This window comes from Metopolophium dirhodum, chromosome 8 (assembly GCF_019925205.1).
Source record: "Metopolophium dirhodum isolate CAU chromosome 8, ASM1992520v1, whole genome shotgun sequence".
NCBI lineage: Eukaryota > Metazoa > Arthropoda > Insecta > Hemiptera > Aphididae > Metopolophium > Metopolophium dirhodum.
In genome coordinates this window covers 17859704-17878223 of record NC_083567.1, presented here as the reverse complement: position 1 = coordinate 17878223, position 18520 = coordinate 17859704, and the positions used below count along the sequence as shown (strand labels likewise).

General features: G+C 28.3%; 1 protein-coding gene across 1 annotated transcript; it reads left to right on the top strand.

Annotated features, from left to right (window-relative positions):
- On the top strand, window positions 1-1157 carry LOC132951337 (uncharacterized). The gene is made up of 3 exons (XM_061023158.1): window positions 1-190; window positions 269-610; window positions 829-1157. The coding sequence occupies exons 1-3, from the start codon at window positions 1-3 to the stop codon at window positions 1155-1157; spliced, it is 861 nt and encodes a 286-aa protein (XP_060879141.1).
- The last annotated feature ends 17363 nt before the right edge of the window (window positions 1158-18520 follow it).

Here is an 18520-nt window from a genome sequence, read left to right as displayed (position 1 = left end):
ATGCGCCGATTGATTGATGTAACACATTGTTTGGCAAAAAGTGGGAAACCTTTTAGAGGTCATCATGAGAATATGTCTGCTGTATCTAAAGGATTATTTTTGGATTTTATAGATGTTTTGAAAAAATATGATAATGTATTGGCAAATCATTTAGAAAAAGGTGCTCTTAATGCAAAATATTTAAGCAACCGTATACAAAATGACTTATTAATATGCATAAATAATGTTATGAAACGTATAATTCAATAAAAAATAAAAAATCGGACAGTATCTATCATGGCTGATGAGACTTTAGATGTAGGGCATCATGAACAAATGTCAGTGATAATACGATACTTTGATGAAGAAAAGTGCCAACCAATGGAACATTTCATTGGCCTCCGGCGTCTACTTTCTGTTACTTCTGAAGCTATATTCAATAGCTTATCAATCCAAATCTCTAATTTAAACATTGAATGGAAGTCAGTGATAGCAGTTTGTTTTGACGAAGCATCTGCAATGTCAGGGAAATTTAATGGTGTACAAGCAAAAGTTAAAGAACTTAATCCAAACATCTCATATGTTCACTGTTATGGGCATTGTTTGAATTTGGTATTGGTTGATTGTTTGGGTAATAAAAATCGAATGATATTTGATTTTTTTGGGTATGTCCAATTAATATATAGCTTCATAGAAGAAAGTCCTAGTAAACCTTGGAACGTATTGTCAAAAAAACAAATATTAAATTGAAAACACTTAAGTCTCTGTCGACTACAAGATGGGCTTGTCGATCCAAAGCAGTTTCAGCATTAAAAAATAATTATAATTCTCTGTTACACTGTCTTGAAGAGATTTCTGAAACAACAACACAACCTGATGTCAGAGTAAAAGCAAATGGAATAATATACCAAATGAAAAGTTATAACTTTATCTTTGCGTTATATGTGATGAAACCTCTTTTGGCTCAAATTCAAATAGTGAGTGCTAAATTACAGACTCCCGATTTAAATTTGTTATCTGCTGTAACAATTGTTCAAGCATTAAAGACAAGTTTAATAAGTCTAAGAAGCGATGAAGATGAATATTCCAGACTGTATAATAATGTGCTTGATGTATGTAAAGCAAATCAGATAGAAATATCTAATGTTAAACATAGAAAATGTATAGGTATTGTATAGGTATATTATCTACAGTAGGTACACACAGTGCACTGTACAGTGTACATGTTAGTATTATTCATATAATTTATATACCTACATAATAGTATAGGTATTAGTCATCGATTTACATAATATTAATACGTTCTCGAATATTAGTTTTAAACGTTGTATAATTATTCCAAAATCGTACACAAATTGAGGGTATTATGTTTATATTTACGTATTATATTTTATAATATACCATGCACAATATTATTCGATGAATAAACATTTTATACATTTCCAATAATTACGTTTATTGTTATTGCAAGGTAGTTATAGCATACTTATGGCACTACAGTCCTTAACTTTAAAAAAATATAGAACGTCGTTTACTACCATAGGCGCAATTAGAGGGAAAATTAGCCACATAACCAGTTTTTTGATCATATTTTAGTTTAAAATATAAATTATTAGGGTCTATGCTGCTGATACAATTCTAGCCCCTCCCCCCCCAGAAAAATGTCTCTAGTTGAACCTTTACCTATAAGCTATAGTTAACATTGTGGCCTGCATGCGTATTTAAAATACATGTGCAACTGTTAGAATAATTATTATAATCGACCAATTGGACAATTTATAAAAAAATATAGGGGGACGAGGTGGCCGAGCGGTCTAACGCGACGGATTCGGCACAGCCGGTCCAGGTTCGATCCTCGACCACCGGGCGGCATTTTTCTCCGTGCAAGTCACGGTGTCCGGAGAACAAGTGCCGCCATCCCCCCACCCGGGGCACGGCAGAAACCTACGGGTGCCCCATTAGAAATTCTGCCAAAACACAACACACACGTGTACCAACCTACCCAATTTAAAAACCTACAGTGCCCTCCCTCACACCCAATGGCCTATGTTGCCGCGGGTTACCCAATAAAAAAAAAAAAAAATTATAATGTATAGTGCAGAGAAACGTTGTAGATAGCGTTCCTATAAAGAAAATATACCGTTGGCCATTATAATATTATAGTATAGGTGGTTCTAAATTCTATGTATTATTGGCCATCGTAATTTATTATTATACAGTTCAAGTCTTCTAGGCACGGTAAAAATTGATTCGGAATTTCTAAGAATTGAGGGATTGTGGAACATGCATAAATAAATAACAACAATAGGTAGAACGCTATCGTAAATAATTTTATGCATACTTCACTGTCAAGGGGCACACTACTACGTCATATTTCCGTGAATTTGTCAAGTCGTAATACTAGCTACTTTAATAAAAGTTTAATTTACGGTTTTGCCTCTATATAGGCAGTTTTTGCCTATTACCTGGTATTAGGTATATAAGGTAAAGCAGGTATATCACCATTTAATGATTTTCGAAAAACTTTCTAACCTACCTACTATATTGAAAGAATTTTTTTTTAATCATTTCTATTACTAGACAGTCTTTTTAGTTACTAAAAATAATAGATATTAAACGAAGAATATAACAATATTATTGTATGGTCCTCGGGGGGGGGGGGGGGGGAGGGGGGAGGCGCTAGAATCACCCTCACGTTTTCATGGCCCGTACTATAGTTATTTCGATATAATTAAAAAATATTCTTCGTGGGTACTTGAACATTTTTAATTATATTATTATATTTTTTACATATACAATGACATTTTTAAATACAATGTTATCGGCAAAAATTAATTCAGCTTACTGTAGTAATAAAAGCATTGATTTTTATACTTTTTCCCTTAACACAAAGTGTAGGTACGTCTTACCTTTTTTTTTTTTCAGTTTGAAACCGACGGCCCAGCGGGAATTGCTTCCGCATTACTTCCGCGACGCCGCCAAAGGTACGTCTTACCTATATTCGCTTACAATAACCCAATATTCCTTTACCTATAATTAGTACATTTTTTACCAATTCATACACAGTCCCGTTTAGTTAGGTAGGTTAAGGAATTTGGTTAGCAATATGAGATTTATCACACGGTTACGAATTTGATTCCTTGCTGTGAACGTTTTTTTTTATTTTTATACTTAATAATCGCCATTGTTCCGTGGCGAACCCCGTATCTTAGGGTTATTTTAACCACAGCAAAGTCTCAATTTAAAATTATTTGAAAAACTCAATTTTTAACCATTTCTTGGATTATTTTGTTTACAATTTGAAATTAATTTAAAAACTCAATATACAATATTATGAAAGTTAATCTTACTTCGTTATAATATCTTAAAATAGCATTATACTGTATTTGTCTAACAATATATTTGGAGTAGTTTTAATAATATTGAATAATAATTATTGTAAAATATCAACACGTCTTATTGAACCCCAAGTCAATATCGACGTTCAAATGTGTTCAACATTGACTACATTTGGAGATGGAAACAACTAATGACTTTTATGTGTATACTTGTATATTATACTTTGCTATATTATTACATGTATATAGTATATTTATATCAATAGGTTAGATTGGACAGGCAGACACCACGGGTGAGTTATATACGGCGCGGAGGCCGATCGTCACGACGTGACGTTACATGGTTTCAGGCCGATCCACGTATAATATATAGCCAATATAGATTTTATTTCCTAATACCAAAATTTAAGAATGAGGAGGCTTTTAAAGACGCTCGACCACCCACCCACATTTTTTTTTAAATATTAATAATTATTCATCACTTATATAGTTATAAAATATTATACGACTTAATATATAAAATCATTACAACGAAACATCTTACTAACAAAGCGCAATGTATGTAAACATAATATTGATTTAAGTCAGCAGACTTACGATATCTATTAGACATGACGTGACGAATTACTGATTCACTACCGAGTTCTATCATACATAATATATTATCATTTACCTATGTTGCATTCCTACTAAGTGTAAATAGTAAATATATAAGATAGAGGACAAGAAGTAAATACAAAACGTTATCACAAAAGTTAATAAGTTACGAGACTACCTACTATAGAGTAGATGCCTGTGTAATTTTAATTAAGATTTAATGGAATAAGTAATAGGTATAAAGCCAGCGCCCAGCTGTATACACTTTATAGACGGAATAGGGTGTAACCATTATACGATACCTTTATTAAATAATGTACCTATACATATTCTCATAGGTACTGCCATAACGCACCACGTAAGGGTCATTCCTGCGACAACTGTAAGACTTCAATGCTTAGTTTATTTGCTGACTATGAAACTTCATGTTTACCCATAACTAATAATTAAAGACCGAATGTAATTTATATGCCAACTTTTTTTACATACAACTATACAAGATAAATCAAATATGATAAAATATAGGTATAGGCCGAATTATACTCTATTATATTATATTTTATCTATTTAATTTTAGATTAATTTTGGTTGCCATTGTGTGCGTGTTATGTACTTATGTGCATAAATTAACAAAATATTTTACCTGATTTTATAATATAAAAATGCTATTATTATGTAATGAACTCGATACGAGCATATAGTATGTGGTTCAGTGGTTGAACCATAAACTGGTATAAAGCCACTATTAAGCTGATAAAAAATATTTTTAATTCATTCCATAAATGTCTACATATTAAGTACCTACTTCATACAATCATACTTGTTGCATATCAAAGATAACTACGAAAAAAGGTGTAATCCGAAATACGTCCAGGTTCTTATACGTTGTATCAGCTGATTTGCAGCCCAATTAATATTTACCATTTTAAAATGTGTCGATTATACCGATGTGTCGTAGACCTCTCAGTTGGGAGTGTGGGAGTGTAATTATATTGATAATAAACTGATAAGTTCCAAAAATTATTTAAGTTTCCATATCTAAAAAAAATTTAACAAAAATTATTAATAGGTACCTATAATTCAAGCTAATATTTTTTTATTTTATAATTAAAGGCAGAATAAAATATTAGAACACCTTTTATTAGAAAATCAGCTCTAAGAAATTACGATACCAATTTTATAAAATGAATTCTGCAACAACAAAATATAGTATAAACAATAATTGTATCATATATAAATAGTATAAATATTTGTATACTGTAAATAATGAATAGGAATTATAAATCTCATGAATTATTATTTTCTGAATGAACGACTATACTTAAGAACACCAAAAATTATCCAATTATTAGACTACATGCAACTTTTAAAATATATCAGGTGTACTCTGTAAAATCGAAACAAGAATATCCATAATTTATAAACCACGTCTTTACAAGATCAACAAACAACAACGTACAGTTTTAACAAAAATTACTTATTAATTTTAAAACAAGTTTTAATAAAAATGTTTCAGTTCTATAATAAACAGAATGTCTGCATGGATAATAATTAAGTAGGAAATTTAAAACTTAAAAACTACATTGGTCCATTATTTATATCATTCACTGCTTACCTATATAAGTATGTTATAAACTACTCTAATTCGATGAATGATTATCTTTGTTTGCTACAGAAACAACTAAAGGTTAATTGAAAAATGTTTATATACGTAACTAATACATGTTTTCTAATAATCTTAGTTTCATTTCATTAACTTTATTAATCTCAGAAGTTCAAATAAACCATGTAAACACTATTTTCAAGCTTTCTTTTAGCGTATTGCTTGGTATCTCGCTCATCCAAACGAATCGTCACTCCTTATATTAGTCCTTATCCATCAGATCCCATTATTATTTTTATATTGCGTATTTTGTTTACTTGCCTTGATTTTCAGTAACTAAAACAAATAGTTTTATATTTGATTACCATTTAAAAATGAATTGTTTTTTTTGTCTTCTTTTTAAAGGTTTATGCTTGAGAAAAACGTGATTTTTTAAAAGTAATCAATAATTATATATTTTATTTTTACGTTTCGAATTACCAATATTCTATAGAGTGCCTATAAACTGCTAGAGTTCCATGCATAATGCATGCCTATGCGGTTTTAATATTTTAAATTGAAGAAATTCTTTATGATGTGTAGTAAAGTAATTACCATTTATAAACATTTTTCTTTATTTTAAATTTATTAACAAAAAAAGTACTATCCATTAATATAAACACAACTACTTTCATATTAAAATTTAAAATATATAATAAACATTAAATGTGACTGTTTTAATGTGTTGTTTAATTATGTATACCGTAATAGACCTAATATATAGTGGCTTAGTCGAGCAGTTATTTAGAGTCGGTGTGGAAATAAATACAAATAATAACACATATTTTAAAATTAAATAAATCCCAATTAACAATTGTTTATACTGTGCAATTAGCAAGTAAACTAAAAAATAAATATAGTTTATAATAAAAAAAATAATAATTATAGTTTATAATAAATATATATTTATATAGCATATAAATCCAAGTATATTTTATTCTGTTTTATGAGCTTCATCTACAAGGTTGTTAGTCTACATTAAATTATTTACATTAGATGAATTTATACATTTTGGTATTTCGGTTTCTTTTCAAATAATAAGATATTATTATATTAATTAATTAATTTTTTTTTTTATTGGATAACCCGCGGAAACATAGGCCATTGGGTGTGGGGAGGGAACTGTAGGTTTTTAGATTGGGTAGGTTGGTACACCTGTGTGTTGTGTTTTGGCAGAATTTCTAATAGGGCACCCGTAAGTTTCTGCCATGCCCCGGGTGGGGGGATGGCGGCACTTGTTCTCCGGACACTGTGACTTGCCCGAAGAAAAATGCCTCCCACGGCCGAGGTTTTGAAACAGCGCCGGCTGCGTCGTAGCCGACGCCTTAGTCCACTCGGCCATTCCGTCCTCCCATTAATTTATTAATATTTTCTAAAGGTCATATAGTTTCATAATATACATTTTCTGACATTGTGAATTAATTTCTCGTCACCATGCATGATTTTATATAAGATGTATGATTTTTAATAATGTCGTTTTTAAAGAAAATGTAATAAAAACCTATATGATAATAAAATAAATTGGAACTAATGGAACTACACTATTATTATCCACTTTGACATGCACCGGATATACATATATACAATAATCTATATAAAATGTCAATCCATTGACCATTGGCCATCCAATTATTAGATAACTCCAAGGACATCAGATAGTTGAAGATTTTAGATTAAGGCAGGATCCATTGACTCCATCAACGCGTGAAGTATATATAATTTATATTAAGTATGTATAATTCATAACCATATATATAAAGACCTTTGGGTCGTTTAAATAATGAATCATCCACCCCCGAGCTTTTAAATAAAAATAAGATATACTTTTCAATAAATAATGATAATATAATTACGATTACACGGCGTTCTAGATAGATAATTTAGGTACAGCACTGCCGTGAATCCATATTTTCAGTATCTCGAAGAATGTTGAAAATAAATACATAGGTGTAAACACTATAAACCAAACATCCCATTCAGAATAAAAATCTATGTAAGATATAACATGCATAGTTATGATTTTAATATGAGTTTGCAGTATACATTTTTATCATTTAAATAATATTTAACATTTAAAATCTTATAAAATAATATTATAATATAGATGAACCGAAATAATAAGTAGGTGGTTTTAATATGTATTAATTTTACATTTATAAGTGCAATGTAAATATCAAATTAAGAAACATTTCAATGTTTAATATTTATTATATATCCTGCATTATGCTTACTACCTATATATGATATTACATTTAATAAATGTAAGACATTTACATTTAATACGTATATTGTAATGGAAATTACTGTTGATAATTGGCTAATTGTATTACAGTCAGGCAACAGCCACTAGTGACTCAACCCTAAATAATTAGTTAACAATAGGTACATTATATTGATTATCTGGTTATAACAACTATTTAATATTGCCTAGGTACCTATTAAGTGTATTATTGCATTACTAAAATCGCAAATTTGTAATTAATTATTTCTCATAGAATCATTAATCACTGCATTGTTAATGAATTTATATTTTATTTAAATGCAAAATATTGAAAATTATTTACTATTAACAATGTTGTAAATGTTTGTCAAAACTAACATACATGTTTATTATTCACACCTATGCATCTACTATATATGTGTATTTTTAATTTGTAGAAGGTAGAACACATACCTATAACCTATGTTTATATATAATGTATATTTGTATCAATAATAATTAATAACTTGGTTGTCATAACGTATAAGTTATAAGTACTGTTTGTTGTTAATTGTAAATCGTTATATGTTGGCTTGGTATAGGGTATAGGGTAACTATTATAAAATATAAATTAAATCATCAAATTACTGACTAACGTCATATCTCATAATATTATTATCTATATTATATATTATATTTGTTACGCACGTATTATTTTTAATATAAAATATTTTCATTTGAGCTATTTGTTACGTACGTTAAACGGTTAAACAATAAGTATAATTTATGGAGAATAATTTTATTAATATTAGATACAATAATGACTAGAAATAAAAAGTACTTCAGCGGAGGTTCTTCAAAGTGAAATAAAGGAAATAAAACTAATATGCACAAATAAGTTAATGTATTGTACATACATAAAAAGTTTTTTTTTTTAAATATGCTAATGATATTAAAACAAATTTAATTATTTTCAGCTGGACAGAATACAAATACAGTGTGTAGGATGGTAGGCGTGGGTCTCGCTTTTCTCACGATTCTTTCTCTTTGATCTACCCCTTATCTTGATCTTATTTTAAATTCTAAGGACAACCAGGATTGTATTGATCTAGAAAAATCTTATTTCGTTGCATTTAAGTATTTTACTGTGAATAATGAATACTTTTGAGGGATAGATACTGCAAAAGATAATTTTTTAGTTGATATATAATACTACAATATCATTCATACCTTACCTAATTGAAATTATTAATTTGGTTTATAAAAATGTACTTATTAAAATATTAGGACAGTTGCAATCAATGAATTTGTTTAAAGTTCTAATCGTGAAGACTTAAGATCGGTACTCATTAATCTTCGTACTTGTAATATTAGTAGAATGGTACACCAGGAGGCTGTTCTAAAGACCCTGCAAAGAAAAATTATCCTCCCCTTTCCCTTGGAAGTTTTTCTAAATACTCCTTTGATATCCAGGATGAATATTTACTGTGCGTCGTTATTTAGGGTTCCTCGTTGTAACAATGAGAGGAACATGAATTAATTTAATTTTATACATATTTTAATTTTTTTTTTTTAAATGTCCTTTCTGTAAACGAGATCAACATTTAATTGTTTTTTAATTATTCTAGAAAATCTTTCTGTCCCTCTTTGTATATAATTTATATTTTATATTAAAAAATTATTTCAAAACTTAAGAATCGTAAACAGTAAAATATTTAATTTAATTATTTTTCTACTATAAAAAGTTGAAATTGTCTGCAGCAGAACAACTCTGAACAGTATTATACATCTGAGAATTCGCATATTTACGAGGCTCATTCAATGGCTCATTCCCTAGCTTCTTAATTTAACTTGGCACCAAGAACCGTACGAAACCTTATAGGTATTAATTTTTGTGCATTACCTTCACTATAATATAAAGTATCTGTTACAAGCACTATAATAATACGATCTGTTTTTCTTAACAAACGATAATTTTTATTCACTTTTCACGGTTTTTACAATAAGAATAAATATTACAATAATTATAAACAATAATTACGCCTTTAGTTAACACTTACAATATTATAGTTTTTTGTTGTTGTAATAATTGTACCTATTACCGAAATCAGTTCGCTGTTATCAAGGAATTAAATTATCAATTTAACAGAGCTATATTATACTGGACAACAGTTATAAATATTTTATTATTTTACTAGTAGCTATGACTATAACTTGTAAGTTAAAAGTATATTAAAAGCTAATTTATTCAAACTGTAGGTATATGCAATATTGATATAATTTATGAAATCCACTGATAAACAACCAAATATAATGAAAACGCTTGCTCGGCGAATCACTAGTTTTAATAAGTTACATACTTTATAAGCAGGACTGCAAGAGGAACATTTTTTTAAAATTTTATAGTACTATGCAATTAATCTTTCATTTCAAAATCGTAGTTTTACTTTTAACGTCATAAATAACCTAACCCTGTGACATATATTATATTACAAAATATAAATTGTTTGTATATGCGTTATATATTTAGTATATGAGTGATGATTTGTGACTTTTGTAATAATTCTGGGTAAACTATTTCACAGGATACATGTTATGATATCTTATTATATAATATATTTTTTTTATTAAAACAGATTACATTCGTATTCATCTTCATTATACAAACGTATCGATCGATGTCATCAGGCGTGGACTGGCTGGGATGCTGGGATGCTACAGCATCCCTTGCCCTAAAATATATTTGCCTAAGATTATTTATTATATATTTAAAGACTCTAGACACCTAATGAACAGCAGATTATTACCAACTTACGATTTCTAGTAATCTATAATATTGTACAACTTTGATTGAAAGTTTGTTGTAACTTGATACTTATTTACGTGTTTAACGTATATTCAATATTTTTTCAAAACAAAATAAAATATATTAATATTTTATAAATTATCTACATGTATTAAATTCGCCCCAACAATTTATGTTATTTGCCCTTTATTGTGTAGCATCCCGTGCCCTATTTTACCAGTCCGCGCCTGGATGTCATAATTTATATATATATCTATTATATTGTGTTTTAGTATCTTCTATACATTTCTTCACGAGTATAGATGCACAATGCACATATTATACAAAACTTTTATATGCCTTACAGAATATTTATTTTTACAACATTAAGTTTATTTTACGACTTGGTTGGATATTTTATATTATATAAATCTTCTAGATATTTCAAACTGTCCCCTCAAAACTGAGATTTTACTACAACAAAAATACATAATTGTTCGTGATCTGAATTCAAAAGTATTTCAGCGCAAACACTCACAAAAAGCATTTTAGACACAATCTGAGAGGCTGCGTAGGTATTATGCCTATACATGTATATTATTGTTTATTAATAATTTATTATATACCTTTATATTACACATAAAACTCCAAAGGTTTACCAAGCACAAACAATCTTAATACTCTATAAAAATATTACAATAATATTTAAATCGGAATGTACTTCTACAGATTTCTAAATAATATAATATTTTTATACATGAATCGTTTTTTTTCAGTGTATTGTATACTATGCGTCCTCTTGTCGTCCTCTCTTTTCCTCCATCATCCAAATATCGAACACTATTACCTACCTTTATACTCGTAAGTCAGTAAGTATGTGTGTACTATGCATGTATATGTTATTATGTATGTATATATATGTATGGGTTTATTTAATGTGTGTACATATTGTGTATATATGTATACACCTATATATATATATAATATATACATGCATGTACATTGTGCATACACCGTATACGCAGTTTCGGGTGCGTATTTTCCAATTTGTCGCGAGGTTCGTGCCAATCTTTCGGGTATTATTTCCGTGTTGTTTCTCTTGAAATAAGAGAGAAACCGTTTTCTCTGGTTATTTTTATACATATTATAATAATACCATGTGTACATATAGTACTCGCTCGTGCGTGTGCATGCGTGTATGTATACGACTTACTCTTTTAGCATAACCGAATATAATGGGGTCTCGTTTGCAACGAACGTATCTGAACATATATATATAATAGGTACATGGTTATTATAATATGTACATTTTGCGTGTTTCTTTTCAGACTGCGGTGCAGTAAAATACCTGCATAAACCGTAAATATACCTACCTATACTTAATGACGGAACTGCCGACGCGTTTTCGCTATGTATAATATATTATGCGTGATATGGTTATTATAATATATATGTGTATACTCGAGCGCGTGAGATTTTACAAGAAATAATCCCCGGCACAAAGAGCGATTTTATAAAATATATAAATATTATATTTGTATGAACTGTGCATACGAGTGTTCTGTAAAATGTAGATACCGGTGGTATGTATACAGACCTATACAATGTATACATAGTGATTCATCCATAATTTTCACCCCCTCCCCCCATTTTACCCATTTTATGATTTATTTAATAATTTGTGATTATCCAAGTCTAATATTTCCGAATTGATATTTCGATTTTTTTTAAATATTTAAGAAGTTTTCTGGTACAAACTTAATTTTATCATACTTTTTTTATAACATGATTTAAATCGAAAATCGAAAGACAAGTTTATGAGCGTAATTTAAAGATAATATCCGTTACTCTTTAATTAAATTAGAAATGGATGCATATACATTTTAAAAAATCCACCGCTCCACTCGTATATAGTTTTATACTAATTAATAATTATACATATAGAAACTAAAGATAATTATTATTAAGTAATTAACCTGGGTAAATTTCAGTGGTTTTATTCACCCTTGGAAACCTTCTATTGTGTTCACTATTCCGCCGCGAATACATTATATCATAAAATACTAGACATATATGTAGATTGTAGGTATAACAACGTATTGTGTAAATCGGTTACCTGTAATAATAATAATCATTAGACATAGGATTCGTACTGATTTGCTTTCTGGTTGATCGCATTGTATAAAAAGTAAGCACATAAAATGTTCCAGTGGCGTTCACAGGAATTTTCAATGGGGATGGGGTTGTTAATAATTTCTAGAAACATATGTAGTCCCCCCTATCGGAGCACAAAAAAACAGGCGTAAAAAAATACGGCTAATTGTGGGGGGATTAAACCCCGTGCCCCACCATGTGTGTGCCCATGATACGTTCTAAAATAAATTTTGGATAATAGCACGAAATAGTTTATTGCGAGCATATATATTATATAAATATATATATTTGCATATTGCCATGTTAAAATAATATAGTAGGTAGGTAGATATAAGGTGGGTGAACTTAATTAAACCATCTTCAAAAAATCACGTTTTATTTTAATTCATTGAGTCTTAGAAGACTTGCCATTCTTAAAGCTTCACTTTTAATGCAGTTGTAGATGTAATTTCTCTAAGTAACATCACAACTCCGTAAAAATGTAAGATGTCTTGATTTATGTTTGAATGGAAGACATTATTTAACTTTATTTTATAAGTGAAATGTATTGCTATTATGACTATATTGCAGTCTGTTAGGTACCATAAGATTAGGTAGATACCTACCACATAGCATTTCTATATAACAATAATTAATCCTTAAATATTTTTTAATAAGTACATAATAAAAAGCAACAAATGGGAGCCTGAATAATTCAGGCGCATTACTATTATTAAAGGCTTATTCAGCCTTTAGGTTAATCCGGCCATGCGTATGTATTATGTATATTGTATACTTGGTATGTAATATATTTTATATTGCATCGCACGTGCAGTTTGTTAATAATTATCCACTGGTGTGAATAATATAAAATATTACAAAATGCATACTTTGTATACAATATAGGTAATATCATATAATTGGTATGTACAGGGTGATTTTTTTAAACATGCTCACTTCCATTTTTTCTTTAACAATGCTTTATTCAAATTCTGATTTTTAGAATTTTGAAGTACACCCAAAGAGTATAGAGACCATCTTTTCAAATTCCTGATATTTTTTGTACTGCCTACTTAAAGAGTGTCCTATAGCGATGCAAACTTCTATATTTCAAATGAGATCCCCCCCTCTTATTTTTCTTCAAATTATTTAGCGGGTGATTTTCTTGAAAATGTTGATGTATGTTGTAAATCAAAATTCTAATAAGTAGTTTTTGAGTTATTGAAATGTTTATCCTAAGGATATTAATCCTTAAATGTAATTTTACAAAAGTATAAACTATATGTAATATTATGTGTAGTATTCATTACACAAAGAGCATTTTCACAAATTATTTATATTGATAGATCAATAGAATTACTAACATTTTCAAATCATTTATGCCCCCAAATCTACTCAACCCATTATCATAGATACATTAAAATTATCAAAAAAATATCTACTGATTAATTAAAAGTGAAAAGTGGTTCCTATAAGAAAAAAAAAAGTTTGTCATCTCAAGTGTTCAAAAATATGGTCTTCAAGTGAATTTGAAAATTCCAAAAATTTGAATTTGAATATATGTATAATTTGAGCATAAAAATAGGATGAGCATACTAATCCACCCTGTATATATAATATATGTATAGCCAAATTTACAGAGTTGACTCTCGCGATAATTCAAATGCGATATTACATTGATGATATAATTAATATTATATTACAGTATAGTAACTTCTGCATAATAAACAGATTGATTTCACCAATATGGCATGTTGGCCTCCATGTATACTTTAATAGTGCATTTATTTAAATTCTGATTTATGTAATTTTTTAAATAATATGAATTTTTACGCCTGCTGTGCCGATACAAATATTTGTTTTTTTTTTTAAATTATAACCACTCTTTTTTACTGTCAATTGTTAAGTAGGTACTTACATCATTTTATTGAAAATGTAGAAGTGTATATAGTGTATAATTAGGTACAATATAAAATATGATAAAAATGTAATTCAAATGAACAGTTTCTGAGTTATTAAACATTAATAATATACGTTTACAGATATTAGGGCTCTGATGATTTAAAAATTAGTTATTAGAATTAATTAATATTAATATTTGTTAACATTTTTATTTAGATTTTAGATGCATAAACAATTTCAAAAATATACTTAATAAATATTATTTACAATGAACAAATGAAAAATTATGGTTTTTATTTGTAAAAATAAGTCTGTATCACCTGGCTCCTGCTCAATACACTCATTAAATTATATAAAAATCAACTAATAGTACATAACTGAAGTAGGTAGGTATCTAAAAAAAGTGGGTAAGTGGATGTCACTCTGCTGTACAATAGGTTACAAGTGGGTCACTGTAATAGATGATGTTAAATTTGAATTCAATTCCTAGGGAACTGTAATGCAAATCGCGGTTCTCTCCCGGGTCCTCGATAATACAAAAAAAAAAATTTGAATTCAATGATATAATACCTATCATTGTAGGTATGAGAAAAACGATTCTGAGCGAAAACGGTCAGTGAGCCTATGATATTACAAAGTATATTTGATGATATTATTTTGAATAAAGTAATTTATATATTAACCTATTTACGTGGAACCTTATTTTTAATTTTCAATCCTTAGCTATAAAAGTTGAATATTTTATATAATTTTAACTACAAAATAATTATTAAATTTCAATTTGATAAATTTTGTCAAAATTCGAACTTTAAATGCTTATGAAAAAATTGTGCCTTGGTATTTTTAATATTTTTCAACTGCTATTTTAACAATAGATACAATAGATGTTACATGAGAAATCGAGTGATATCAGATGTTGTAAAAACGTGAATTTCAAACGCTCATAAAAATTTAATTTGACTTTCTTGTAGACATTTTTTTTTTGATAAAAGTAGACAAACTTATGAATAATCTTGTATTACATTTTCAAATCTTAGATTTAAAAAGAAAAATTTTTATGAATTCTCAACTCAAAATAATTTACTAATTTTCGTGATTTTTCCGTAGTTTGTCAAGATTTGAACTTTAAATGCTTATAAATAAAAACTGTGACTAAGGATTTTTAATTTTTTTCATCTGCCTTTGAAACAATAACCTTCTATTAAATTTTCAAGCTTTTTTACTCAACAGATAAAATTTTATTGATATTTATAGAAAAAAAAACTAAAAAAATTGAAAACTGACAATGGCCGTAAACAGCTCAAAAAGAGTCAAAATATTTTGTAAATTTTATGGTGTATAGAAAATGCTAATATAAACATTCAGTCAAAATGTCATGTCCCTACGGTCATTTGTTTTAGAGTTACACCAAAAACCAAAATCGATTTTCTCGAAAACAGATTTTGCGTAAAAATTCCCGTTTTTCCTTAATTTTTCTTCTGTTTTTCACGTCGCTTGTGAAAACTACTGGGAAATTTTTACTTTTGACCCCCCAAAGTACCAACTAGATTCACTTTCCTATCAGAAAAGTTACTATTGAAGAAAATCCAAGTACTTTTACTGTCCTAAAAGGTGATGACAGACACAAAAATAAAAAAAAAAATAAAAAAAAATAAAAAAAAAAATAAAAAAAATAAAAAAAAAAACACACATCATTGTAGAATCAATACATTCATCGCTTCGCTCAGAATCTAAAATTGAAAACTGACAATGGCCGTAAACAGCTCAAAAAGAGTCAAAATATTTTCAACATTTTATGGTGTATAGAAAATGCTAATATAAACATTCAGTGAAATTTTCAAGTATCTACAGTCATTTGTTTTTTAATTACAATAAAATAAGGAAATTGTTACATGAGAAATCGAGTAAATATCAAATGTTGTAAAAATATAAATTTCAGACGCTCATAAAAATTTAATTTAAGTTTCTTCTAGACATTTTTTTTTTTGATAAAGGTAGACAAACTTATGAGTAATCTTATATTACATTTTCAAATCTTAGATTTAAAAAGAAAAATTTTTATGAATTCTCATCAAAATAATTTGCTTTTTTTCGTGATTTTTCCGTATTTTGTCAAAATTTGAACTTTAAATGCTTATAATTAAAAACTGTGACTAAGGATTTTTAATTTTTTTCATCTGCCTTTGAAACAATAACCTAGGAGCCTTCTATTAAATTTTCAAGCTTTTTTACTCAACAGATAAAATTTTATTGATATTTATAGTAAAAAAAACTAAAAAAATTGAAAACTGACAATGGCCGTAAACAGCTTAAAAAGAGTCAAAATATTTTGAAAATTTTATGGTGTATAGAAAATGCTAATATAAACATTCAGTCAAAATTTCATGTCCCTACGGTCATTTGTTATAGACTTACACCAAAAACCAAAATCGATTTTCTCGAAAACAGATTTTGCGTAAAAATTCCCGTTTTTCCTTAATTTTCACGTCGCTTGTGAAAACTACTGGGAAATTTTTACTTTTGACCCCCCAAAGTACCAACTAGATTCACTTTCCTATCAGAAAAGTTACTATTAAAGAAAATCCAAGCACTTTTACTGTCCTAAAAGGTGATGACAGACACAAAAATAAAAAAAAAATAAAAAAATAAAAAATAAAAAAATAAAAAAAAAAACACACATCATTGTAGAATCAATACATTCATCGCTTCGCTCAGAATCTAAAATGAATGTTTGTGTGTAGATTGGACCTCTGGGAAGAAAATAGGCTAATTTAAAGTGTTAAATTTGTTTTTTTTTTTTTTATTCATCGGATTTTAGTACAGTTGCGTTAGGCTTTTGTATTAATTGATTATATTAATCCTCCGTAGGCGGAATTAAGTAAAAATGACAAACTTGGTACAATTTTGATACTTTAGAGTTAAATCATACACTTACGTACAAACAGCACGAGGTCCGCGATGGCGCGATCTACCGCAGGTAGATTTCCTACCTGATAATATACTGTTGCGAATCAGAATTTTTATTACGGGCAACAGAAAAGTTAAGATAAATTTTGAACACCATACACGCATACACCGAATATTAAATAACGAATTGAACAAAGTTTGAATCATATAGAATTGGTACATTTAACGGGCAACGAAGTGCCAGCGGGATCAGTTAGTTTATTATAGTTGTGACAAATATTATTTAATTTGGTTCGATTTTATATTTTGTATTCGTATCCGAAGTTTATACAAATAAAAACTATTCTTTTGTTCTTCAAGTAATACGGTTTAATGAAGCGGTTTACAGTAATAATACCTATTAGAAAAATTGTAAAGGAGAACTTTTTTAACATTCGTAAGAAATCCGATTTTTGATATCGTATTCCAATCGTCCAATATCGCATAGTAAATTAACAATTATCTTTTTTATTTTTTATCTACTAAATTATTTAACTAATAATAAAAATATAAAAAAATCGGACTTCTTACGATTGTTATAAAAGTTCTTTTCTACAGCTTTTATTATAGGTACTTTTACTGTAAACCGCTTCAATAAGCCGTATTACTTGAATTACGAAACCATGTTTTTATGCCATATTTTGTTCACTAGGGCGCCCTCTTCGTATTCGAATTGTATACAAATAAAAACTATACTATTGTTCTTCAAGTAATACGGCTTATTGAAACAGTATACAGCAAAATAACCTATTATAAAAATTGTAGAGGAGAATTTTTTTAACAATCGTAATATATCCGATTTTTGGTATGTATTCCAACTGTCCAATATCGCATAGTAAATTATTAATTTTATATCATGTTGACTTATTAGTCTCCCAAAAATATGTATTTATTTATAGTTTATCATTTATATTATTTTGACGATGAACGGGTCTGCCGTAGTGCCGTAATTTTAAATTTGTTTAAATTTTGAATTGTTGATTTAGATACAACTTTTT